This window comes from Alligator sinensis, unplaced genomic scaffold, assembly GCF_000455745.1.
Source record: "Alligator sinensis unplaced genomic scaffold, ASM45574v1 scaffold220_1, whole genome shotgun sequence".
NCBI classification, from domain to species: Eukaryota; Metazoa; Chordata; order Crocodylia; family Alligatoridae; genus Alligator; species Alligator sinensis.
Window position 1 is genome coordinate 1,229,354 of NW_005842136.1, and position 26,615 is coordinate 1,255,968.

Below are 26,615 nucleotides of genomic sequence, written 5' to 3' on the forward strand. Positions count from 1 at the left end.
GCTTAGGGCTGCAGAAGCTACTCTGTGCTGAGGGAAGAATCAAAACCAGCAGCACAGAAAAGTTTCTTCTATTGGCCACCTGCTGTGACCACAAGCATCTCCAAGTATAAACAGCAAAATGTCTGAATAGTTGGCCTGCTGCCTACTTAGCATGACTTCTCTTTAAAAGCTGACTTTTGTCTTTTATCATTGCTATGTGTTTTATTTCTATTTGATTTCTTTTTTAAAATTTTGTAACCATTTCAGCTTCAAGAAAAATGCCAATGAAAAGTAGAACTGTTCAGTCTTGAATAGCATTCTTATTTATACGTACCTAACATTGGTAGTTATCAAAATTAATTACAGTTTTTTATAATTTAATTTCATTGTTTCACTATAATAGTTAATTAACTTTTTTTGTAATTAAGATAAGTGTATCTAATCTACTCACATGGGTGGATCCAAGATTGGTGAGGGGGTGTGGTCCCCCCCCTTCAGCCTGCATGCCTAGCAAACTCTCTGAGCTCATCACCATGTCAGTGCAGCTCTTACTGGAGCTCTGAACATGCTATGTGATCTCTGAATGCATAACCTGATCAGCATAAGCTCTGGCTAGAGTCCCTGCTTTTGGGTAACTCCAGGGCCCAGGGTGTGAGTGCTGCCACTGTCCTTCCTTCCCCTTGGCTCCCCTTTTCCCCTGCTGAATTCAGCAGCAAGGTAAAAGAGGAGATGGGCAGCAGTGCTGAACCCCTGGGCTCCAGAGCTGCATGAAAGAAGGAGCTCTGGACCAAACCCGTGCCAATCAGTGGATGAGCACAGAGCTCACAGTACATGCACAGCTCTGGCAGGAACTGTGCTGACATACTAGTGAGCTCAGAGAGCTCCTTTCACATGCACTGCACAGTCAACAAGGCACGCGTCTGCACTGCTGGACCCCTCTTGGATTGACCTACTGAAAATTAAAGCCTCTCTATCCACTGTTCTAATAAATTAATTCTTAAAATATTTTAACATTATTTATTTGATCAGTCAAATGCTCACCCTTAACATATGCAATCCTTTTTTTTCAAATACATACCTCAGCAAAAACAAAGGCAGCGTCAAACTGGAAGCAAACATGACCATGTTTAACGGCTTGCACTGAAGCAGGACCACATCTATACATACCTGAAGAAGGGGGAGTGAAGAAATTTAATCTTAAATAACTAGAAAGTGCTAGATTTTGGTAGGGGGAAAAATCATTTAGCCAAAGCCATTGGCCTAAAATAATACAAGAAATGAAAAGATAAGCTTATAGGACTAGGAAGAACCCAACTTCTCTGCTGTTGTCTCCATGCAAGGACATATAGGGCATAACCTTCCATTGACATAACTACTTCAAAGACCAAACGTTCCACTTGAGACACATGCAGCACTGCAAGTGCATTTCTGATCCATGTGGCAGGGACGTGATGCAGCACCAAAGCTGCTTGTTAATGTTCATAGAAACTTTAACTTCCCTTTCTCTTTCAAGATCCCAGTTCCATCAATATTATATGCACTGATTTCAGTAAGACCACTTGTAAAGTATTCAATGCAGTAATGTTACCAGGATCCAAATTTGCCACAGAACAGGTAGAAGGCAGATATGTCACCACACATTTGCTGTCCCATCAACATGCCTCCGTTCTGAGCATTGTAAGTGCCAGGTATTTGGCAGATAATCTAGTGTGGACAGGTTTGTTTTTGTGACATTTTTTTATGGTCTTGTTTTTAGTCTCATGTGGAACAAAAAGAGTACATTGAAACCTAGACAGTTTTCACGGAAATGGAATTTTTATTTTCTGGCCATCTTCATTAATAAACTGTGGAACAAGAAGTTAAAAGCTCAATGTTCCATTACCTGCAACCCAGTGCCAATTCTGAAGCTATGTAGCAGCTTGGTAGCAGAGGCTAGAATAGATATTACCAAATGAAGCAGATCAGTTATACTGCAATGTGTCAGGGCACAGCTGATCTGCTTCACTGGGTGAAACACAGGTTGCTCCCTTGGTCATGCAGGACAATGGGTAATATGATCTCCCTGCTTTTCCTACTCAGCCAGACCCAACCCCCATGACTGGGTGTTCACAAAACTGATTTTCTTCAGGTGTGGTGAGAAAAAAGCATCTATTTGCTCACAATTTGTGCTGCTATAAAAAAAAAAATTTCAGGTAGATCAATACTGGAGCTCAAAATGGCCCATGCACAGGCCAAGGATGGATATTTTGACCAAAATGTTGCCACGGTTGTGATGGATCCAGCCTACCACAACACGTAGATTCGCCATCAGAAAGAATGCTATGAAGAATGCTTAGGACCATATGCAGGATTACCATCACTGGTTTCTTGAGGAGTGCCATCCACAGCCTGCCACCCTCCAAATCCAACAGGAAGATCAGGTCTGGACATCCAAGCCTCATTCCAGCAGTGATAGTTCCTTTAACAGGAGAACCAAGGAGAATATTAGGCTCTCAAGTATAAATATAAATGCCAACAGAAACTGTGTTGCAACATCCCACTAATGGATCTGGTAAAACTGCTGAGTTAAGCATTTTATGCTTCACAGAATATATCCTCAATCTGGTGTCTGATAATGCTTGGTGAGCAGTGCTGCTTTTCTGCCTTCCCTACAGTTCCCTTATCCTCAGGCTGCTCGATTCCTGTCTACTCCCAAGACAAAAAAAAAAAAAAGAACTCCTCTGAAGATCCCTTATATCATGCTGAATGCAAGGCACCTAAAAGGAGATTCTGGTAACTGAGACAAGGCTACATTAGGCACAAACCCCTTTTAATTAGTCCCCAAGGGGGCAAGGGAATAGGGATTGTGAGAAAGCTCTGTCAGTGAAGAAATCTTTGGCTACCTACTTAAGACAGCTCTGAGGCCTACTTTGTGCCATTGGAGTAGTATAAAATGGACTTAGCAAGGCTTCGGATTTACAATTTTGTAAACAGAGTTTAAACCACTGTGCAACTTCCAATATCCATAACTCAATTTCTTGATAACTCAATTTTCTTGATTAAAAACAAGCATTTTGGTCTGTTTTCTGTTGAATGTTCCAGGTGAAAGTTTAACACTGGAGCCCACATAGGACTTGATAAAAAGATTTCCCTGACACCCGGACATCACTCCTGATTGCTTCAGATGGAAGACAAACTTTTAGAGAGGGATTTTCATATTAGGGCCAGCCTAAAGCAGTATACTTTGTACAGATTCTCCACCTCTCTCTCAGTAACATTGAAGAGGGAAGAGAGACACCTTCTGCATCACCAATGCCCTGCTACATATTCCCATGAAAATAAAAACCAGGCCCAGCTCTCTCAGTTTGTAATAAGCTCACAGACTCCAGTGCTAGTGCTGACAAAAGAGAGGACATATCTCCAGGGACATTTGGCATATCTCTACAGGTCAGGCTCTGGATGTTCAAAAGCATTTAAGGCTGCATCCAGACAAGCGCAGCAGTGTGGTATGTGATGACACAGACATGCCTGTGGCACCCCATTTTGCACGTTCAGTTGTTCTCTGTGCTGCAAGAGAGCAGCACAGGTTTTTTTGACCTTAAAAAAAACCATGGAAAAAAATGTGGGGTGGTGCATGCGGTGGCAGCATGCACTGCCCAAAGCTGGTGCTGGACCCCAGGAACGGTCCCGACTGGGCTGGCCCCCCAGAAGTCCAGGTAAGGCTGCTGGGGCCAGCCAAGTACTGGCCCCAGCATCTTCTACCCCACCCAAGGTAACTTGCCACACTCCAGAGCACACATGACACAGGCGTTCCCTGGGGACAACTAGTGGTGGCACAAGGTGCACCACTGCTAGTTGTCCCTGGGGAATGAAACATCCATGCACATCTGGACACAGCCTAAGTGGTTAATCTAGACTTGAAATGCCCTCAGTTGACTCAATGCTTGGGAAAAAAAACAAAAAACACCAGAGTCATCTCACATAGTATGTCCAAAATGTAAAAAAATGAACAGATCTAAAGAGAAAGATTTGTCCTGTAGCTTTCTTCTTGCAATTTTTTTTCAAACTCAAAGGAGAGCATAAAAAATAAAGGAAAACCCCCCAAAAAGTTTCTTGCAACTGAGTTGGTCAATTGTTTCAGTTCCATTGCTGCAAAAAAGGGAAGGGGAATGTAAAAGGGAAAGGAGCATTTTTAGAATTTTTCTCCACTTTTCTTTGCAAATAATTTTTACCCAGATGCAGATATGAACAAATGACATCCATGTAGTGGTTGACACAGCAATGCAATGATATTAGCAATAAAGCCCAAACCAAAATGGGGGTGCTTAAACTCTGACCATTTCATTAACAGGTGAAAAAACAGGGATGGAGTGGAATCAGAGGGATCTGAGGCTTCTCTAACAAGACATTTCAAAGTGGAAATGAAAGCTTGGATCAGAGAAAAACTTGTCAGTTAGGAGAGCTAATGAAGCAGGGCCATAGGAAAAAGAATTATTCAAAGCAAGTGACACACGCTTCTAGAATTTTTATGCTGCTAAGAGCGCTTAATGCTGAATCATTCTTGTAGAACTTGGACAATAGCTAGCAGTAGGAAGTGCTATATATGCTCGGTGGGTTTTGGAAAGTTGTTATGACACACAAGCCTGTCTTGAATACTTGAGTTTAGTTCAAATGTTTTTGGCTTTGCGTTCTATAAAAGTGCCAAAAAAAAGGATCAGGTAGTGGGGACAATGAACACAGTAGTGTAATTTAGTAGTTAGACAACAAAATATAATATCTTTGATTCTACACTTTTTGGGGCAGGGATTGTCTATTTTAGGTTTGCATAGTACTTGACACCATGTGGAATCCTAGGGTATGTCTGCAGAGGACAACACAACACTATGTAGTAATACCCATGCTAGCTCTGAACAAGCTGGCATGTCTACAGTGTATAGTACAGTGCCAGGCAGAGATATTAATCTGGGTCTTGGAGCCCACATAGGCTGAACCATATATGCTGTGCTTGGCCTGGTCAAATTAGCTTTGTTTCAGCACTGTCTATGTGGGGTTAAAATTGTTACCAGTTGTAGAGTTAGTTTTTTCAGAGCCAGTTCAGGTATCTCCATATGGTGCTGCATTGTACCATGTAGATATAGCCCTGCCCACTGTCATAATATAAAACACTAACAACAGCAGCAATAATAATAATGATGATGATGATAATGATCATGGGTGAGAGAGAGAAAGAGAATGCTATTAACTTATGCCAGCCTAGGTTTTGGAGGATTCTTTTATCACAAAAAAAGTAGCCTAGACTTCCCCCTTGCATAAGTGGCCCCAGTTGAGGATTTAATCCTATTAAAATAATTTTGTAAACTGATGTTGTACTCTTGCACCTAAACCAAACACAGACATTAAGGATTGTAAGAATGACTGTGCAGATCAATGTAGTGACCATAAAATATTTACAAAGATAATTACAAGTAGGCTAAACAAAGCAATAGGGAAATTAATAAAAAATGACCAGGTGAGTTTTATGCTTGGCAACAAATTGAAATGGTTGTCATGGGTGATTTCCACCACCCTGACATCTCATGGGAAGAGCATTCAGCTAAATCTAATAGGTCACGCAACTTCCTCACCTGCACTGATGAGCTCAATCTGACTCAAGAAGTCCATGGACTGACAAGGGGTGAGGTGCTGCTAGACCTGGTTCTGGCCAAAGGGGATGATCTGAGGATTGAAGGGAAGCTTGGTGCTCACAAGTTGATCACTTTCTCTATCCATCGCAAAGCTGGCAAATCAGTCAGCAATGCAGAAATCCTCGACTTTAGGAAAGCTGACTTTCACAAGTTCAGGAGCTTGGTTGTTGAGGCCTTGAAAGATCATGATCTGAGAGGGAAGGGAGTCCAAGAGTTGTTCCTTAAGGATGCAATCCTAAAAGCACAAGAGAAGTCCATTCCAGCCTTTAGGAAAGGTAGTAAAAGAGCTGGGAGAACGCCTTGGCTCAAAAGGGAACTCATGGGCCTCCTGAATCTTAAAAGAGAAGCCTGTATGGGTTGGAAGATGGGAAATACCTCTAAGGAGGATTATGCATCACTGGCCCGCACTTGTAGGGAGCAGACCAGAAAAGTCAAAGCCAAAACAAAGCTCAAACTGGCTATGGAAATTAAGGACAATAAAAAGTCCTTCTTCAGATATGTGGGAAGTTGAAAGAGAAATAAGGGCAACACTGGACCTCTGCTGAGCCAAATGGGGCAGCTGACATCCAACACCCAGGAAAAAGCTAATCTTCTTAATGATTACTTTGGGTCAGTTTTTCACCAGCCCAAGGAGATCACCCTGCCTGATAGGACACAGGATTACTAGGGAACAGGTGACCATATGCCTACATTTGGTGAAGACCTTGAGGGAACACTTTTAGAGGCTGGACATTCATAAGTCAGCGGGCCTTGATGAATGCATCCAAGAGTCCTAAAAGAGTTGGCTGACATCATAGCGTGACCAATGGCAAGGATATTTGAGAGCTCATGGCACTCAGGAAAGGTTCCTGAAGATTGGAAGAGGGCCAATGTGGTGCCTATCTTCAAGAATGGAAGGAAGGAAGATCCAGGGAACTACAGGCCAATCAGTTTGATCTCAATCCCTGGAAAGATAATGGAAAAAATTATTAAAGAATCCATAAATAACAGGCTAACATAAGGGGTCATTCTGAGAGACAGCCAACATGGCTTTGTTACAGGTAGGTCATGCCTGACCAACATCATCTCCTTCTATGATCAGGTGACACATCACCTGAACAGGGGAGGAGAAGTTGATGTCATTTACTTGGATTTCAAAAATGCCTTTGACTTGGTCTCCCATGATGTTCTCATGACAAAATTGGACAACTGCAGCCATGACAACTTTACAGTCTGATGACTGGGGAACTGGCTCCATGGTTGGACCCAGAGAGTGATAGTCGATGGAACTGAGTCAACAGTGGCTTCCCTCAGGGTTCAGTGCTTGGACCAGTACTCTTTAACAAATTCATAAATGACCTGGATTTGGGTGCCAGAAGCAGACTGGCTAAGTTTACAGATGACACCAAATTATGGGGAAGTGCAGTCACACTAGAGGATAGGCTGGGGATTCAGGCCAACTTGGAGAGTCTTGCAAAGTGGGCAGATAAAAACCTGATGACTTTCAACATAGAGAAATGCAAGGTGCTCTACCTTGGGAGAAAGAACCCACATCATACCTATAGGCTAAGCAGTGCTACACCACCTAGCACTATGAGCATGGGCAACTGGTGCCTCCTGGCTCTCGGGGTCCCCCAGCGGCTGATCACCAATGCCAGAAGCGCCGGTGGCAAACTGGAAGTGCCACCAGAAAAAATGGAAGTGCCACTGGTGCTTCTTACAGGGGGCACTGGCAGGTGTCCCCACTCCCCGGCCGGTGAGGGCCAATTTCAGGTGGGGCATGTACCTGCCTGTAATTCCCCATACACATCGCCTATGACTACGACCAAAAGACACTCAGGGGTCATGATTGGCCACAAGATGAATATGAGCCACTATGTGATGCCACAGCTGGCAAAGCAAATAAAACCCTGGCTTGCATCTACTGATGCATCTCAAGCAAGATCCAAGATGTCATCCTCCCACTTTATTCGGCTTTGGTGAGGCTGCAGCTGGAGTACTGTGGCCAGTTCTGGGTTCCACACATTAGAAAGGATGTGGAGAAGCTTGAGAGTGCAGAGGAAAGCCATGTACATGATCAGAGGTCAAGAAAGCAGGTCTTATGAAGAGAGGCTGAGAGGCATGGGACTCTTCAGTTTGGAAAAGCGTAGGCTCAGGGGGGAATTGGCAGCAGCCTATAAGTATATGAGGGGTGTGCATCAGGAACTGGGAGAACATCTGTTCACTAGGGCACCTCAAGGGAAGACAAGGTCTAACAGGCACAAACTGCTGGAAGACCATTTTAGATTGAACATAAGGAAAAACTTCTTTACTGTCCGAGTCTTCCGAGTCTGGAATAGACTCCCCCCAGAAGTGGTGCAAGCACCTACTCTGGATACGTCCAAGAAGCATCTGGATGATTATCTTGATGAATCTGACGACCCCAGCTGATTTCCTGCCCTTTGGGCAGGGGGCTGTACCCGATGATCTCATGAGGTCCCTTCCAGCCCTAACATCTATGAAATCTATGAAATTTAAGAATACTTCACATGGCTTATGTGACCAGGGACATGCCAGAATCAACAGCTGCCCTTTCATTAGATAATGCAAGGAGTCATTAGGGTCAAGTGTGTACCAGCAACCTGTCTTTCATATTAAAAGAAATTTGGTTTCTGGAGTGAATGGGAGGGAAGGTCATGGAAGAATAGAGTATAGATCTTCACAAGGGTTCTGCATGAAGGCTACTTCTACAATGAGCTTGGCACCTTCTACAACCCACTGGACAGCCCACTGACCTTGGTAGGACTCTGAAGGTGTAGAAGTCTGCTTAGTCAGAGCAGATCAAAGGAACAAAGCCTAACTCACATTTAAGACAGCTTTTCTCTGTGTCTTTATACCACCCTTAAAAGACAAGAAAACTAACATAAGGGCTACAGGCTATAATAACAGCCACTGGTCTAGTCATCTTAAGAATATTGTTTTTGGAAAATCCATGCATTAGTTTTTTTATATATGTTTATATCTTGGGAAGGAATTATTTTTAGCAAAATATTAGATGCCTAGCACTTAGGAGAAAACCTGCATCTCCAAATAACTGTGAAGAAAATCCCTGATCCAAATTTAAAATGGGAACACACATCCAATTACAGTCATTCATATCCACAGGTCAGTAAACTGACATTGTCTTTTATATGGTAAAATCCTAGTTTTTAGTTTTCTAAAGATTATAAATAAAAGTGATGAGTACACTTAAAAAGCATTATAAATACCTTGATTGTACCATCTTTAAAAACAAAAAGGTGCCTTAATATTATCAAGGTAAAGACACAAACAATTTAAAGCCTGAGTTAGGGCTAACATAGAGTGGTACAAGGTAATGAAAACAAAGGACATAGAGGAGAAATAGAAAGTGCTGTAAAATATATTAACTTATGCCCAAGGGGCTACATGCACCATGTAGCAATAAATTCACTATGAGGAGAAAGGGATGAACAAGGAAGTTCAAAAAGTAATCAAGACAAAGAGAAAGGCATATAGGATGTGAGATATAAAACAACAGGGGGCAGTTCCTGTGCTGGTGTGAACTGACATAGATCACTTGACTTCAATGGAGCTATGCTGATTTGAGAAGCTCTCCCTAAATCTAGAGGAGGAAAAGAAAAAAGGATTGAATTAAGTGAAGGTTATTGAAAATGGTAGGGAAATGAAGAGGTGGGGCAGAAAAGGAAAATATCAGAAATGTTAGACAGGGCTGTACAATTTCAAAGGGGCCGGAAGCTACATCCTCCCCACTGGGCTGCTCTAGCAGGGGCCATGCGCCCTCCAGGTGTGAACACAGGTGGGTGAGCACTTAACCACTGTGTGAGACTGATGCTCCCCAACCCCGCTGTACTGTACGCATGCCCACACATGGTCAGATACTTGCCTGTGCAGCACAGCATCCAACATCCCCTGCAGAGTCTACAATGCTGCAGTGATGCATAGCTATACAGAAGGACTGCTTCTCTTTCTACATCAGTTAAACGACTAGCATAACTTCAGTGCAGTTCTTCTCAATTTGTATTCAGGATAAGACACAGGAGAATCAAACCCACAGAAAGTTGCCCTGTGATCACAAAGAGCTGAGGCAGAATTTGGAGTCAGCAATCCTAGGTCTCTGCTGAACATGTGTCAAAATAGGTACTAAATTAAAGATACAGAACTACTTGCTGTCCTTGAAAAACAACACAGTATCCAAATACTGGATCCTTCCCTACTGGCAATGAAGCTTATGGCAGTCACATCAGGTAACGCAACAACATACACTGTCTTTTCACCCCAACATAATGGATCTATTCCAATTTTATTTAAAAAAGGAATCTAATTTTTGGGTTGTTAATGAAACATGAATCAATGAATATTACCATTACTCAAATGAGGAGAAGAAATCTTTAATACAAATTAAGATCATTAACCATAAACAGGAAGAAATCTATTGAATCTAGGAAAGTGTGAAGTAATGAATCTGCCCTCTATATACAGAGGAGAGGTTTTGTGGCATGGCAGCCCACAGATAACTTCTGGTGACTGTAGCATTTAATCAATACATGCTATTTCTTATTCCAGGAAGCAGAACAGAAAAGTCTGAGGGAAAAGCAGCATTGTCTTCTTTGAAAGATGACACTGATCATATGCCTTAATTCTTATGTTTACAAATCTAGGCATGTTATTAAAGTGACATACCCTATGCTTGTATTTATATTAAAATGGATTTATTTTAAGATTTGCCCACATGGAACTGTGAGTGCATGTAAAAATTTTAAAGAAAGCATATAAATAAGAACCAACTGAAAATGATCAAAAGAATCCCATTGGCTTCAGTGGAGAATGGATTGGATTTTAAATGCAAACTATGAAATATTCTCCCAATCCTACATAAAAAGATTGAGACCTCTGTTAGGTCTTCCTTGAATTCAGACAATGCTATCACCAAAATACTCCAGTTAGTTTGTGTTTGCAGTATATTGAGTACTGATGCCAGCAGTAGAACCCAGATCATTTGGAGGCAGATAGCCTATTTAGGGTATGGACAAACATACATTTGAAACTGCTCCAAAAGAAGAAGGACTCTTGCTCCGAACCATGCAGCATCTGTTATGTTCCCAAGATTGTGCGCAGAGGTGCTGAGTACACGAGGGGCCCCCTTGGGAAGAGGACTGTCACCTGAAAACTTTCCACATGTCCATCATCTTAGCCCCCACCTCCCCGGCAAAAATACAAGGTGGCACCTATGGTTGTATGTGCTCCAACTTTAACCCTGTATGAAGCAAAGTTAAAGTTAGAGCAGTTTTCTTACATTTGTAGCATTCCTGACTTGTCCATATATAACTGTTAGAGCTCAGCAGATACTGTGCATTCCAGATCTGTCATTCCCTTTTTCAAATGTTCCCCTTTTGAAATGATGCCAAATGTACATTTGGCCATATCCTTAGACTTCAGAAGTTTGGCTCATTTAAGAACAGCTGCTCAGTAGCTTGCTGCTGCTTTTACTTCAAAAGTCACTGCTTCTACACTCAGCTGGAATGCATCACCAGTCTCACAGAGCTGATTGGAGAAATGCCCTTTGAAGTAAAAGTCACAAAGCAAACAATTGGAAGATACAGGTGGTATTGTGCTATATATTCACCCCTGGTTCATTTGTAAAACCTCTTATTTGCTTGGGGGCTAAGGAATATAACCCTGCAAATAACCTGGATTCTGTTGTAACTTTGCCCTTGGACACCCCGCTACTTACCTCTTTTCATGATGTCGCTCACATGCATTGGCCTATTAACTATGTTTTAGTTCTGTTTCCAACTCTGCATTTCTATAACCTAGCAGTATTCTTTAAAAAATAAAGATACAAAACTACACCTTGATTATTTCTGTCACATTGTTTTAGATTTACAGAGTTGACTTAATTAAGGCATATCCCAGTGAAACTCACCAGACTGAGTCTTTTGTGAGTTTGTGGTCCACTATTCCTTCTTCATCCATGAAGATATCCAGTTGTAAATTGGCATTGTTATCGTGGGCAGAGGAATAATTGGTAATGATTCTTCCTGGTATACCTAAGCATCTTAAAACTATGGAAAACGAGAAAAGAAATTAAAAGGACAATATGAGGCAGTGATAAATATGTGGAAGGAGTGGATAAGTAGATAGAAACAAACAAATTTAAAAAAGCAAAGCAAAGTCAACACCATTCCTCCAATCTCAGAAGATACTTTAAAAGTAATGCTTGGCTTCCCCAAAATTAAGAAACAACAGAGCTAATCACTAAGTCTCTCTGCACTGATAAACTTTGAAATGAAGGGAAGCTTCATTAGAAGGGCAACCATTAGAAGATTTCTACATTTTTAGATACTCTGCAATTTTCTAGTTTGCCCTCAGAAGGAACACAGAGAAAACAAAGCAAAACAGAGATGAATTGATACTGAGTAATAAAACTGAATGATTTACAAGTGAAATGTCTGGTTTAGAGAGTTTAAATAAGATGAATTACACTAAGAATTTACAATTAAATTGAATAGCACTTTGGACTTCTGTTTCACCATGTGTAAGAGAATCTCAAAGTAGAAGAAACACAGTCAATCTCAGAACAGCCCACTGAAACATATTTACAGATGGAAAAAAGTAATGAAATAAAGAAACTACAGCTCTGGCTGAAGCACTGCGGTGACTCATGGGAGATGGAGTCTGGCTGCACACTATAGCCCAGAAACAGAGTTGGGAGCATAAGATACAAAAATGCAACTTCCATGACTTGAGACTCACTAGCAGCACTTCTGTATTAATGTTTTTGGCTTTATTTTACAAAATGTTTTAAAATGGTTTGGTTCTGATGAGAACCAATTTTCCACAAACAGCAGATACTGTTTTGGGAAGGGGGATGGGGCTGGAAATGTTTAATTGAAAACCCAATTTTTTAGCTGAAAAATTGTTTTGATGGAAATTATTTTTTTTTGACCAGCATTACATGACTAGTGTTTTTGTGCCTGCATTAGTATCACTACTGTATCGCTCAATAAAGAGTATCACCACACATTCATTTTCAGTTGCTTGATGACAGATTACCTGGATGCATCCACCGCCATATGTACCTATTGATTAAACTTAATTCAAATGCCCTCCCAGGCTTCCAGTACATGAGCTATCACAACTCATTGAAAATAATTCATCTGACAATTTCAAGATTAATGACTTAGCTCATTTTTTTCCAGAATGTTTTAGCATTTTTTTAACAGGTGATTGTCCAGAATACTCAATATAGTAACCTTGGAAAGCTGGACTGGTAGCAGTGATAGACTAGACAAGTTTTGAATGTCTCAGTACAAAACTCAGAGCGAATGTTTTAGTTGAATAAGCCTTCTCCCATTATTTTGATACTAATTTGAAGTAGCCCCTTTTCACTGGCTCCCCTAGGTCTGTGTCTGTGCACATGAATTGTCTACCACAAGGTCTGTGCACATGAATTGTCTACCTAGTCAGGGAACTTCTGGAGGGACTGGACATAGTTAAATCAGCTGGTCTTGACGATCTCCACCCCAGAGTGCTGAGGGAATTAGCAGAGGTCATTGCGGGACCACTGGCACGGCTTTACGAGCACTCGTGGTGCTCTGGCGTGGTGTCAGAGGATTGGAAAAGGGCCAGGGTGGTTCCCATTTTCAAAAAAGGGAGGAAGGAGGACCCAGGAAACTATAGGCCTGTTAGTCTTACCTGGATCCTGGGTAAGCTTTTTGAAAGAATTATCCTGGCGCATGTCCACGAGGGGCCAGCAGGGGAGATTATACTTAGGGACAACCAACATGGGTTCATTAGAGGCAGGTCCTGTCAGACCAACCTGGTGGCCTTCTATGACCAGGTCACAAAATCCTTGGACACAGGTGTCACGGTGGACGTAGTTTTTCTGGACTTTAGGAAGGCCTTTGACACTGTCTCTCACCCCATTTTCATTAAAAAACTAGGGGACTGTGGTGTCGACACCTACACAGTCAAATGGGTTACTAGTTGGCTGGAGGGCTGCACCCAGAGAGTGGTGGTGGATGGGTCATTTTCGAGCTGGAGGGATGTGGGCAGTGGGGTCCCCCAGAGCTCGGTCCTCGGACCTGCGCTGTTCAACATCTTCACCAGTGACTTGGATGAGGGGGTAAAAAGCACCCTGTTCAAATTTGCAGACGACACTAAGATGTGGGGAGAAGTGGGCATGCTAGAAGGGAGGAATAGGCTGCAATCAGGCCTAGACAGGTTACAGGGGTGGGCAGATGAGAACAGGATGGGTTTCAACACTGACAAGTGCAAGGTGCTGCAAGGAAGAACCAGCAGCACCTACAGGCTGGAGAACTCCCTTCTTGTCAATGCAGAGGCAGAAAAGGATCTTGGAGTCATTATTGATGCCAAAATAAACATGGGCCGACAGTGTGAGGAAGCGGTCAGGAAGGCCAACCATACCTTGTCATGCATCCACAGATGCATCTCAAGCAGGTCCAAGGAGGTGATGCTCCCCCTCTACGCAGCACTGGTCAGGCCGCAGATAGGATACTGCATCCAGTTCTGGGCGCTGCACTTCAGGAGGGATGTGGACAACATGGAGAGGGTCCAGAGGAGGGCCACCCACATGATCGGGGGCAGCAGGGCAGGCCCTACGAGGAGAGGCTGAGGGACCTGAACCTGTTCAGCCTCCACAAGAGAAAGCTGAGGGAGGAGCTAGTGGACATTTACAAACTAGTCAGAGGGGACCAGCAGGCATTGGGGGAGTCCCTGTTCCCCCGAGCACTACCAGGAGTGACTAGAAATAACGGTCACAAGCTGGCAGAGGGTAGATTCAGACTAAGCATCAGGAGGCACTACTTCACAGTCAGGGCAGCTGGGACTTGGAACCAACTTCCAAGAGAAGTGGTGCTGGCTCCTACCCTGGGGGTCTTTAAGAGGAGGCTAGATGAATACCTAGCTAGGGTCATTTGACCCCAGTGCTCTTTCCTGCCATGGCAGGGGGTCAGACTTGATGATCTGCTCAGGTCCCTTCCAACCCTACCAACTATGAAACTATGAAACTATGAAGTTAAGAGGAGACAGGGCTTTGCCACACATCAGCTATTCCATGGTAACTGGCCATATTCATATACAATGAAAGAAGGCTAGGCTATTGTGGCTTATCTTTTATCTGCTGTGGGTTAAGAGTGGGCACATGGCCAGTTTTTACACAGTCACTGATGCACAGTAAATCCCTCACAATAAGTAGTTCAGCTGTTTATACCTTTAGCTGCCACCACAGGAAGCAGCATATACTAGGTACACCACAGCACAGCATTTTCATTTCCTAATGGTCAACTTTTGGGGCATGTCTGCATCATAAACTTTCTGTGCCCGCCACCAGCTTGCTCAAAACCACTATGCTAGTTCAGTGAGCGCACTTTCAAAAGGGAAGTAGTGTAGTCACATTTCTGTAGCATTGCATATAGGCTAATTGGTTCTGTCTCTTGGCAGTGTTACCATAATAAGCCTGTCTGAAGAGCCTCATGAATGCTGTTATATCACTCTCAATTTGGGAAGCAAGGTGTGGTAAACTTGCAGGGTAGACCTGCCATTTTGTTCTTCATTCTGCCTGGCAGTGATATGCACTTGGTCAAGAGCTGAAACTAAGGATGCCAGTGGTGAGTTTAGCCATACAGAGAGAGCACATGAACCCAACATACAGGCAAATCGCACACTGGAAAATATACAGTTCAGAATAATCAGGGGAGAAGCAACAGCATAACTAGGGTAGGGCAAGAGAGGCACCTACCCTGGGTGCCAGATTAGAAGGGATGCTGAAGAAACAGCTCCCTGGGACCCCAGCCTGCTCCATGGCAGAGCATGTTTCTGAGAAGCTATCTGTGCAGAAGCAGCAGGAGGCAGTGTACAGGGAGATGGCAACACCCCCCACCCAGCACAGCACCACATTGCATGTGGAGAGCCAGAAGCCCTTGGTTCAGCATGGAGCATATGCAGAGAGCTGCCCCTTGACCACTGAAACTGCCTCCTTCCCCACCCTGGTAGAGCACCAGCCACATAGGGGCAAGGAGCTCTCCCTCCCCACAGGGGCAGGCAATTATTTCAGCCTGCAGGCCACATAGGGAGTTTTGGGGAGCCGGTGTGGGGGTCAGCACTCCCATTCCCCCCACACGCAACCACTCACCAAACCTCCTCTATGCAGGATGGGGTCATGGGTGGGTGAGGAGCTGTTGTGGGGGCAGGCGGGCAGCAGCTTCAGCAGGGCCACCACCAGCACTGTCTCCAGGCTACCCTTTTACCCAAAGAGGGGGCTGGAGCTGCTGCCCAGTGTCAGCTGCAGTGGCTGGGCAGAAGCTTCTGCTGGGCCCCGGGAAAAAGCAAGACCTGGTGGTGGCCACAGCTTCCTCCCCCTAACTGCTGCCAGGGTCTTCTCACTGCAGCCACTCAAGACCACAGCACATTGAGCCAGGTTGGAGCAGCCCTGGCTGGCAGGGAGCCTGGGGGGTCAGCCTGCCAGCCCAGGGCTGCTCCAACCTGGCTCAGCATACTGCAGAGAGGCTCACTAGGGCATGAGGGTGCTCTAGTGTGGGCTAGCCAACAGGCAGCCCCTGCACACTGATGCATACTTGTGCCCCAGCCAGCCTTGTCAGCATCTACACATGCATTGCTGTGTACTAAAGAACTCTGCCGCAGGATAGTACTTGTATTTAAAAGTACTAACTTGTGGTGGAGTTCATTAGTTTCCTGTGACCTAATAGGGCTGCCCGTGTAGATATTGAGACTTTACTGCAGAACTAATTAGACAGCTATACAGAAAACATCTTATGTAGATGCATCCAATTTGTGCTATATAGGTAGGTACAAAAGTGCTGCTGCTTAAAATTGTGTTTATGGACTACCTGTGCTAAAACTTGCAGCAGTTTCCAAACAGGCAAAACATATGAATTCTGAATGAACTAAATCTATGGGTGCCTACAGTAATTTGTCTGTATACAAATTACTAAAGGCATGTTTATTTCAAAGTCGGTGTTCTCAAGTTTGTTCCACACTTCCATGTGCTCAGGAAAAACAGTCTGATAGTAAGGGTGGGGTGGGGGAGAAAGGGCTGCAGAGGGAAGAAGTTGCTGGGGCAGAGGGCAAGGGGGCTACCTGATCCTCCAGATTTATTTTCCCTGCTGTAGCTGTGGGAGGGGGACAAATTCAAGACAAACCTTCAAAAATGAGATTATATGCCTGGAAATTTATACCAAATTTATAAATTTTCCATATATAAAATCTAATTATTGGGGAATCATCTAATATTTAGGGGTGTCTTGCATTCAAATAAATACAGTAATTTATTTTACTTACATGTATTGAAGACACCAGCAAAGACCCAGCACTGACCATATCGCACTGGGGATGCAGAACTATGATATTCCAGAATAATGTCTACACTTCCAGTCCAAGCTGATGGTGGAACACCATATGCATAAATATTGTCCCAAGAGCCAGCAAGTATACCCTCGTCATCTCTAGCATTGATCTAAAAGGGGGGAAAAAATCTATATTGGGAGATCTGTGGTTTCTCACATACAAGATGCCCCAGAATAATATATGCACTTTGCTTTTGAAAGTCAGAATGAAGAAAAAAAAGATCTTCCCTTGAAGTAAGTAATGGAACAACAGTAGCTAGGGAGCAATACCTGCTTATTGTTCTGCTCTTTGCTAGTCAAATGCAGTGTTTACTTCCACTTTTGTCCTGTAAGAGCAGAAACTGGTCTAACCATATTTCCTGAATCTAATGCATGCTGAAATTTCCATCAGCTACCTTTTGGAAAATGATGTGGGCGTTGTCTATGAGAAAACATGGTATATTATACCTGTCAGGTTTGAAAAAGAGGTTTCTTTAGCCTATCTGCCAAAAGTGTAACAAGATCCAGTGGCAGAAGTTGAAAATAGACAAACTGGGCATGTCTACACATGCATTAATGTGCTGTTGTGACAGCGCATCAAGTTTACTCAATGTGCAGTAACTGGGCTACTGCACAGTAGCGCTGGCACATGGTATTTTAGTGACCAGCTGTAATTTTGATGCGTGTGTGTGCACGTGCATGTGCACATGTGTGCATGCGCGTGCATGTGTGTGCTTGTGCATGTGTGAGTGTATCTCCTAACCAATCATTTGCAAGGACAGAATAACATGGAATATTCATGCTTAGTAACTCTATTTTCTAGCTGTGGTTTCAGACTCCATGTAGGGGTCACCTTCAAAAGAAGCTCCTGGAGATGTGTCCTCTTCCAAAAAAGGAGAGAAATCATCAAACTGTAAATTGTATATTCTCAAAAAAAAATAGGGTTGAAGTCAAATAATAAAAACACATGTTGGCCATTTACTATTCATAAATGTGCTCACTGGGATATGAATATTCACCAATTGTGAATCAGAGAAATGTTGGTCTTGAATCCCTTCTAACTTCCTGTGTTAAAGCAATTTCAGTGCAATTATTCTTGGCTTACATTGGTGTGATACATTTGGCCACCGGCTACATCAACACATGTGCTTAACTGTAAAGTAAACTAATTAACTGCGGAGTTAAGCATCACCATCTACACATGTGAAACTAGCAGGCCACAGTAACTAATTTACACTGCCATAAGATAGTAACATTGAGGACAGTGTAATTAACTGCAATTAAACACACATGTAAACACTGACCACAAGCACAAATTGCTCCTGGTCAGCCCAGGCAGCAGAAGCCCAGTCTCCTGTCTGCCACTTATGCACACAGCTCTGCACTTTCAGCACTATCATGCCTCAGCCAGCCTCTCCACTGCCTGATGCTGCCACCCAGAGCCCAGAGCTGACACCCCATGCCCTCTGCCTGCCCAGGCCTGCTCCATCTTTGCTCATATTGCTGCTATTTGAGGCACACGCATAGACGCTGTGCCCAGGTGTAATTTACTTCGGTTCAAACTGCTCCAGAATTTATTGCTTTAAATTAATTAGACATGTACACGCACCCACTGTTATTTTTAAAGTTGAATCCATTTTCATGGAAAACAAAAAGAAATTTGCTGTGTTAAGTTTCCTCCAGGTAAGTGTAAACAAACTACTGAGTTTTGCTGACAAATGACTAAATTGATAGCCATTAATGACCAATACATTTCCTACCAGCAATTTGAACCAAATCAGTTGAGACTGTGGGAAAAAACCCTCATTCACTATGTAGCCTTTAATTATGTTAATGCTGAGCTGCTATACTCTTGCCAAATAAATTATAATTCTCATTTAAAAGCTTTTGGCTGGATTAACTACTGTTTTATAATTAGAAAATTGACCTTCTGTGAACTTTGGGATTGAATAGAGATAAGTATACAGTGACAGAACCAAAGGGTTCAGAGTTGCACCCATCCAGCAATTGTGGGAGAAGTGCCAGGGAAAGAGGCATTTCAAGGACAGTACAGTATTTCAATCTTTAATCTGTGCTACAACCAGTCCTCAGAAGGCTATACTGTGACTGTTAAAATGGGGCCTGGGGGAGAACAGATGGAGATGGGAAAGGGGAGGGCAAAGAGAAGGTGAAGAGTTGCTCTGTATGAAAAGGGACCCTCAGAAGGATTCTAAAGAAGGGGCTACAGGAACACCTTAACAGAGTACAGCATGTGCGCCTGTACAGACAACCTCTGATCTACCGAACGATGCCAAACTCAAGCTTTATGATCTTCACCCTTGGAGAGGCCTAGAATTGCCAACACCTTGAAACTGTCCTTATCTACTTATAACATTAATTATCATTACAGTCAATTAAAGATCAAAGAAATTGAGGTGCAGTTATGTTAAGTGGCTTTCCTGAGGGCAAAAACATTGTGGCTTCAATTTACAAGGAATCTGAGCACCACTATTCTAACTGCCATTTTTGGCTGTCCGGCATTTAGATCTTTAAACTCCTGCTCAGCTCTTGTCTAATTTTGAAGGTGCTCCCAAGTTTTCACATTAATGTACTCAAAGCCCCTCAGTCTCGACTGTACTGAGCCCTTCATTGCCTAGGCCTCTGCTTGTGTCACCTATAGATCCTGATCTAGTAGCTGTTCTCAGAGTTCTACAGTATCAGGCCCCACACAAAACTTGGTGGCCAGGGACAGTTTGGTTGCCTCCCTTCATCCAGGAACCCAATGATTAAGAGAACTCATCTGGAATGTGGGAGACCCATGTTCAATTTGCTTCCCTGCCTAAGAAGATTTAAATCTACATTTCTCACCTCTCAGAAGAGATCTATCGATCAGTATCTCTTGGTGAAGAGATTCTACTTTGTATGGGATAGTTAAAAATTTGTTAGGTTAAAAAAGAAAGAGAATGCCTTAACCACTAGGAAAATCTCTTGCTCACTCTCCCTTGCTTTCTGCCTTATTTAATATTTACCTGCTCTGTGTAAAGTATGGTAGCTTTAACTGAAGGAACTGAAAATGTTCCTATTTCAGAATACCACAGAGCCTGGTGATTAAGGCAATCTTGTAGGACAGAGGTTCTCAAACTTTGGTCTACAGACCACCACTGGCCTGCAAGCTCCATTCAGGTGGTCCACAGAAAGGCTGCAGAACAATTGAGAATAACTGTATTAAAATATGAATTGTGTGCTTTGATTTGTAGAACAAAAAAAGTTTATTAAGTGGTCTGCCGAGACCCTCAGCAATTTTCAAGTGGTCCATGAAAAAAAACAGTTTGAGAACCACTGTTCTAGGAGACAGAAGATATGCATTCAAATCCCAACAGGCACATGAGAGACTAGTATCCAAGTCTCTCACATCCTGTGTGAGTGCTCTAATTAATGAGCTATTACATAGAAAGAAAGGTCACTCCTCCACCCCTGGACATTATGAAGACTAACCCCCTGCCTGGTTTTTGAAAGAAAGTGCTTAAGCATGTAACTATAAAGTTTTGGCATTGGCACCTCATTTCCGGAGAGGTCTGGAATCAAAGATCCAGCCTTCTCCTCAGCCTTGATTAATGTCCATCTTAGGAATCTCCCAACTCAGCACAGTGCCTTTGGGGATCCCATCTTTAGGTGCCTAACTTCCCCATGCATTTTGTGAAAAACCCATGTGCCTAATTTGTAAGTTATGAATTCCACTAGGCAGCTAAGCTCCCAAAAGGTAGATGCTGCAATATTTAGCCTCACACCCCTAGCCTCTCTTTGTGGATCCATCTCCGCATCAATGAGAAAGCTAGAACTAACATCTCTATCTCCTCACCCTAATCAACATCTTGTTTTGCCTCTCATGAGAAGGACTGGCTTTATCAATTACTTCACCTGCTAGAATGCCCACCATACCAAGCTGTCCAATGTCTGAAAGTGTGAGACAATATGAGAAGCCAACACTAAGACCTGGGCTTTTGTGGAGTGAGATATAATGGAAGACTCTAGAATTCAACATATGCATGGATGGAACAAGATGGGTTTCAACAGAACATTAACAATGCAGCACCATGGGCCAGATCAGTGAGATCCATAGTGGTCGTTCAAGATCACTTTTAAAGGAAGTGACACTTCTGATACATTTCAGGTGCTTCTTGCATACCATTGCAGATGCAACTCGACTTATTTTGACTGGATTGCTCCGCCCAGAGAGATCCAGTTGTGCTCTGTCCATAATGGTCAGGCAAGCATCCAGAAGGCCCTCTTCAAACTAGAAGAGAAAAACACACAGGCTCCTTCAGTTCTTATTCTGGAAAGCAAATAAGAAGTTATTGTCCGTCCCCTCAACACTGATCAAAATAAAGTTTAACTTGGCATTTGTAATATAATTTTTCTTGAATATTAATTACCACAGTTAATAAAAAGTGCAAGAAAAAATAGTCTTTCAGTCCATCCTGGTCTGGACACCTGAAGGGGAGAGCAACAGAGTCATTTTTTACAGCACAAAAAAAATTAATCAGATTAAATAAATAAATAAATATACATATTTAAATAATAAATAAATAATTATATACATATTTATGAAAATTTATATATTTATATTCATATAAAATATGAAGGTATAACAACTACAAGAATTTAGTCTATTCACTAAGCCCTCACTTTCTTTTACAGAGCCCAGACTCATTAATATTAGAGGACCTTTCTGACATACATATTGCAGTGCTCAAAACTGAGCAACTGATGGGCTGCCAAAGTTTGGTCAAAGTCATCATACCTCAAAAAACAGTAATTTTGAACATGTATTTAGAATAAACTGGCAATTAGCTACATCATATTGATTAGCTCTGGCTTTTGAGTTTAGGACTGAAAAAAAGACAAGTGACCTAAAGCAATCTTCTTAAAATGAAAGTCAAAACTTCAGACTTCTGGGTTCCAGTAATAACAAGCACAGGAAGGATTAGAGGGCAGAGGTGCCTAAATAGACTAGAATCCATCATCAAAGAACTTGTCCCATGATGTAGTTCAATTCGTTTAGGAGAAATTGCATAGCAGCAGCAAAGATCACTGTCCTCTGAGAAAGAACAGGGGACAGAGAAAAATGACTTAATAAAATTATCTTCTATATTCACTGAAAACATAAACATCAAAAGTGTATTTATATCATAGGCTGGGATTGAAACAATATGGTCTTCTCCCTCTTTCTTGGCTTTCCATGACAGTAACAGGAATACTCTATAGCTTATGCATGCTGCAAGTATTTATTAAAGACAGATTATGCTATTAGAGAGTTTTGTTTTCTAATAGGTCAAATACAGAAAAACTTGTCTGTATTATGTCACTGACAAACTATGGTAAGATACATTGTTGCACTCTAATGCAAAACCATCCAAAATAGCATCCATATATCATCATTTATCTCCTCAGCTCTGGCAGCCATAACTGTATTAATTTGATTTCTTTGGGACTTGCAGTGCAAAACTGAATTCTCAATGGGGGCCCACATGTCTCAGGGGAGCCCCTTCCAGCATCCTATCCTCCATACAAAATGAAGCATTTGCCTAGGAGATATCAATACCACTGGTACATCTTGTAAATAACCCTGGGTCAAGGGTAGCTCTTTAGGGACACTCCCTTCAAAGCATGAGCCTCCCAATTGACCGTGTAAACCCCTTAGCTCAGATCTGCTGGCATCAGTCCCATCTGTCACCAGTTACTCTGCTGCTGGCCAGATCCAATGACTTGTCACTCTCACCATCATCAGACATCTGTTTTCCTCACATCAAGTCATCACCAGTATCAAAGACCCAAGTTAGATCAATAAGAAGTGTACTCTGCTCTAAACCCTTGTCATCTACCATTTATAAGATGTTTATTTTAATGTTGCTGCCTGAGATCTTAGTCTGGCTGTCATAAATATGTAGTCATAAGTTTAATCAGGGGTGTCAAACTCATTTGGCCCTGTGGGCTTATCTGGACCACAAGACTCCCTCTGGGCTGGCTAACTTGCAAGCAGCAACAGCGGCAGTGTTGATCCACAAAGAGGCTGGAGCTGCTGTTTCAGTGTGGCTCTCCAACCCAGGGTGTTAATGCCAATGTTGCTCAACCTCCCAGTCCCCTCCTCCCAATTGTCTCTTGCCACCAATTTTAATCACCAGGGTCAGCTAAAAACCCTGATGTTGGTGGCAGGTAAAGGAGGAGGTGGGGTGGGGACACGGTATTAACTCCCTGACTTCCAAAACCCACCAGAAACACCAGGTCCAGCATCTGCAGGGATTAACACCACTACTGCAGGGACTGCAGCAGCCATGGTGACAAGTGGGTGACCAACTTAGCCCACAGAGGTGGGTGGTCAAGCCTACAAGAAGCCCTCTGGTCTGGATGGCCGACCTCCAGCCTGTGAGCTGTATGTTTGTCACTCCTTAGGCATATATATGCATATTTCTGTGTTACATGCACAGAGTATAAAAGGGCATACATATTATATACAACGAGGCATGTAGAAATAACTACCCTAGAGATTTATTTTGGCTTTAAAGATCCACCGTTTGACAACGTGAGTGTAACTCAGTTAAAATCTGAAGAGTTACAAAAAGTTAAAATCTGACGAACTAACAAATATGGTTGCCTGGTTCTGTTGTGGTGATTCACTGCAGCTATGAACCCAGGTAACATGTGGCTTAATCCAGTCCTAGATTTCTTCTTCCAGGACAGTTCTTCTCAGACACTATAACAAGCTCTACACCAGGTTTTCAGTCCTTACATTAAACTGCTATCTAGGTGGACCTGAAGGAAAACACTGGATATGAACATCTCTAATATTTAGGAATCAGGAGGCTGCTTCTGCATTGCTAAAACACTGCTAAAGTGATCAGAGAAACCAATTAATTTGGCTGATAGAAAAAAGCAGGATTGAGACAGACTAGGATCCAAATAGATAAGATTTCTATTCATGGCTTAGAATCTTTGGCAGAGCTGTTTGGAGAAACCTGCACATTGAAGAGATGACTGGGGGAAGCACAGGCACAGAGGTCCTGTTGGCACACAAACATGGAAGTGAATGATCACATCAGAATTCTCTGCTCGTTTCAGCCAGGTCCCACCTGTATTTCACTTATTTTGGAAAGGGAAGGTGGCTGCAAAAAGTTTTAAAAAGGGGGTAGGGAGACATGGGGGCTGGAAATTAGACCCTCCAGGTTTTACTAAAGAGAAAAAAGAGGGGAAAAAATTAAAGCACGGGGCAGAATGTGGAATATCCCAAACATCCTTGGGCAGAAAGTCAGCCCACACACTTCTCACAGAGAAATCAATGTTTGTGTTAGGAAGATGCCACAGTCCAGAAATCTTTTCAAAATGATCAGATAAATCTTAAGTTTGATGAAATTTTAGGAACGCTGTGCAAAACTTGTGTCAAGATAACACACAAGAAGAAGTTTATTTTCACTAAGTGGTGGAAGGAGGTAAAACAAATACAGATCATTCCACATAGGGATTATAAAATTTGAAACACTCTTACCTTCATTTGGCCCAATTAGGCTTGATCTTGTAGAAGCGATAATGAAGCAGACAAAATTCTTGTGTATTTTGGAAATGTCTGCTAATAATATTTTGTTCTCAGTGGGCAGCCTCTTACCATCTGAAATATGCACCTAAAATAAGCTCTTTAAATATTAGATATTATGAAATTACTTTTCTGGATTAGGAATATGCCCACTTTATGCAATTTCAAATGCTTTTGCGTTTCTCAAAGAGGGACTGGTAATGTCCCTTTTGAGAGACTACAATTTCAACTAGAATCTGGCAGCGATTAAACTGAATTGCAGTACAGTATGGACCAGCCAGAAAACTTTTACATAACTCACCTGACCATAATTCCAGCTTCTGGTTTTTATATCATTGATGTCTCCATAGAAAATCACGCCAACATCATTCAGGACATACTCTTCCCTTTCCTTTTCATCATCCAAAAACACAGAGTCCTCTGCATCAGCGTATACACAATAACAATTAGTCTGCTTATATATGGGGTAGATTTTTGAACTACAAGGCAACATATTCATCTTAAGCAAAAGTGTTCTTTATTCAAGAAGCGTACTGTTATTTCCTCCAAGACAATATAAATAATCATCACTTATGGCAACTACATTTAGAAATAACATGTGCAGCTTTAAAAGCTTGCAATATGGAAAATGCTGACAACTCTTGACTGTTTTTAGCAGGATCCGTAAAGCATGATTAAAATGTCACGTCTTATCAAGAATTTCATGATTGTTGTGCATCACTCATTTAAAAGTCGGAGCACCATGACACAGTTCTGCATCTGCAAAACCGATCAAAGAGAAACAATTTCAACCCTGTTAATGTTAATGCAAAACAATTCACTATTAAGAGAATTAAAGAAAACTCTGTAGTGCATAAGAACTTGGAGTTCAGGTTTTGCACCATCTTAACTTAGGGGTTTTGATCTTTTTCTGTAAATAAGTTACTGTACATTTGCTTCCCACTTACCATAATTAACCAGTCAATAAAATTAGAAGACATTTAAAATGAAAAAAAGAAATTGTTAAAAAAAAAAGCTTTAAAAAATGTTTAAGATATCTTTTCTAAACTAATTAAAAAGAGATTACAACAATAGTTTGCATGCTAGAAACAAAAATAATCTTAATTGAAGTCACTGTGACTACTCTCAGATTTACAGGAATGAATGCAGTAGACCCCCACTGGTAAAAACTGTGACAGCTCAGTTAAATTCAGAGGCATTATGACATTTGACACTTCCCCCCCAACCATGTGCAAATGATTGGATGACTGGGTGGCTAAACAGTATCCTGGAACATGTAATGGGAGCACACAAAGTAGTTAAACCATAGCCACAGCTATCATATGAAACAGAAATATCACAAGCTCTTATTATAATACCAGGCAGGTGTGCGTTTACTAGGGCTGTGCAAATCTTTGGGTGCTGTTTTGATTTGGAGGATCTCTGAATCCGAATTGAATCAGGAGACCAATTAAATGATCCAAATTGGTTCAAAGTTCTCCAAATCGAGTCGGAAAAGATTCGGAGAGCTTTGGCGATTCAGGCAGTCCCCACTCGCTGCAGCAGGGAGCTGGATCCGGACTCCATGCTGGTAAGTAGGGGGAGGGGGAGCAAGAGGGTGGGGGAGGGGACCATGGGGGACCCCTGCCAGGCCCCATCCCCTGCCTGCTCCCCCAGCTCCCTGAGTGCCCCCCAACCCCCGCCTACTGTCCCAGCCCCCCTACCCTGCCCATGGCTGCCCTGCTCACCCCAGAGCTCCCAGCTCTTTAAGAACAAAAAAAAAAGTCGTCCCACATTCACCAGCTCCTGCAGCAGCCTTGAGACTTTTGGGGGCTAATGGAAGAGTTCCACCCCCACAGCATGGGGCAGTGGTGGGGAGCAGGGATTGCCCCCCTGCCTGGCAGGAGCAGGTGAGTGGGGGCTTTTTTTTTGTTGTTTTAAGAGCCAGAAGCTGGGGTGGGTGGGGCACCCATGGGGGCACTGATTGAGTGGGTGGGGGTCAGGGGGCTTGTGACAGAGCCCCCCCATGTGGTGTGGGGCAGTGGGGGCCAGCGGGGGTCACTCCCC

General features: G+C 42.7%; 1 protein-coding gene across 1 annotated transcript in view; it reads right to left on the reverse strand.

The window, feature by feature from the left end:
* Window positions 1–26,615, reverse strand: part of F13A1 (coagulation factor XIII A chain) — a 105,962-nt gene that overhangs the window by 30,574 nt on the left and 48,773 nt on the right. The window contains exons 5-10 of the mRNA XM_006025211.2: window positions 24,871–24,989; window positions 21,171–21,278; window positions 16,962–17,136; window positions 11,566–11,704; window positions 2,334–2,437; window positions 1,058–1,146 (exon numbers count right to left, since the gene is read on the reverse strand). Coding sequence (XP_006025273.1) covers window positions 1,058–1,146; window positions 2,334–2,437; window positions 11,566–11,704; window positions 16,962–17,136; window positions 21,171–21,278; window positions 24,871–24,989 — 734 coding nt within the window. The remainder of the gene's footprint in view (window positions 1–1,057; window positions 1,147–2,333; window positions 2,438–11,565; window positions 11,705–16,961; window positions 17,137–21,170; window positions 21,279–24,870; window positions 24,990–26,615) is intronic.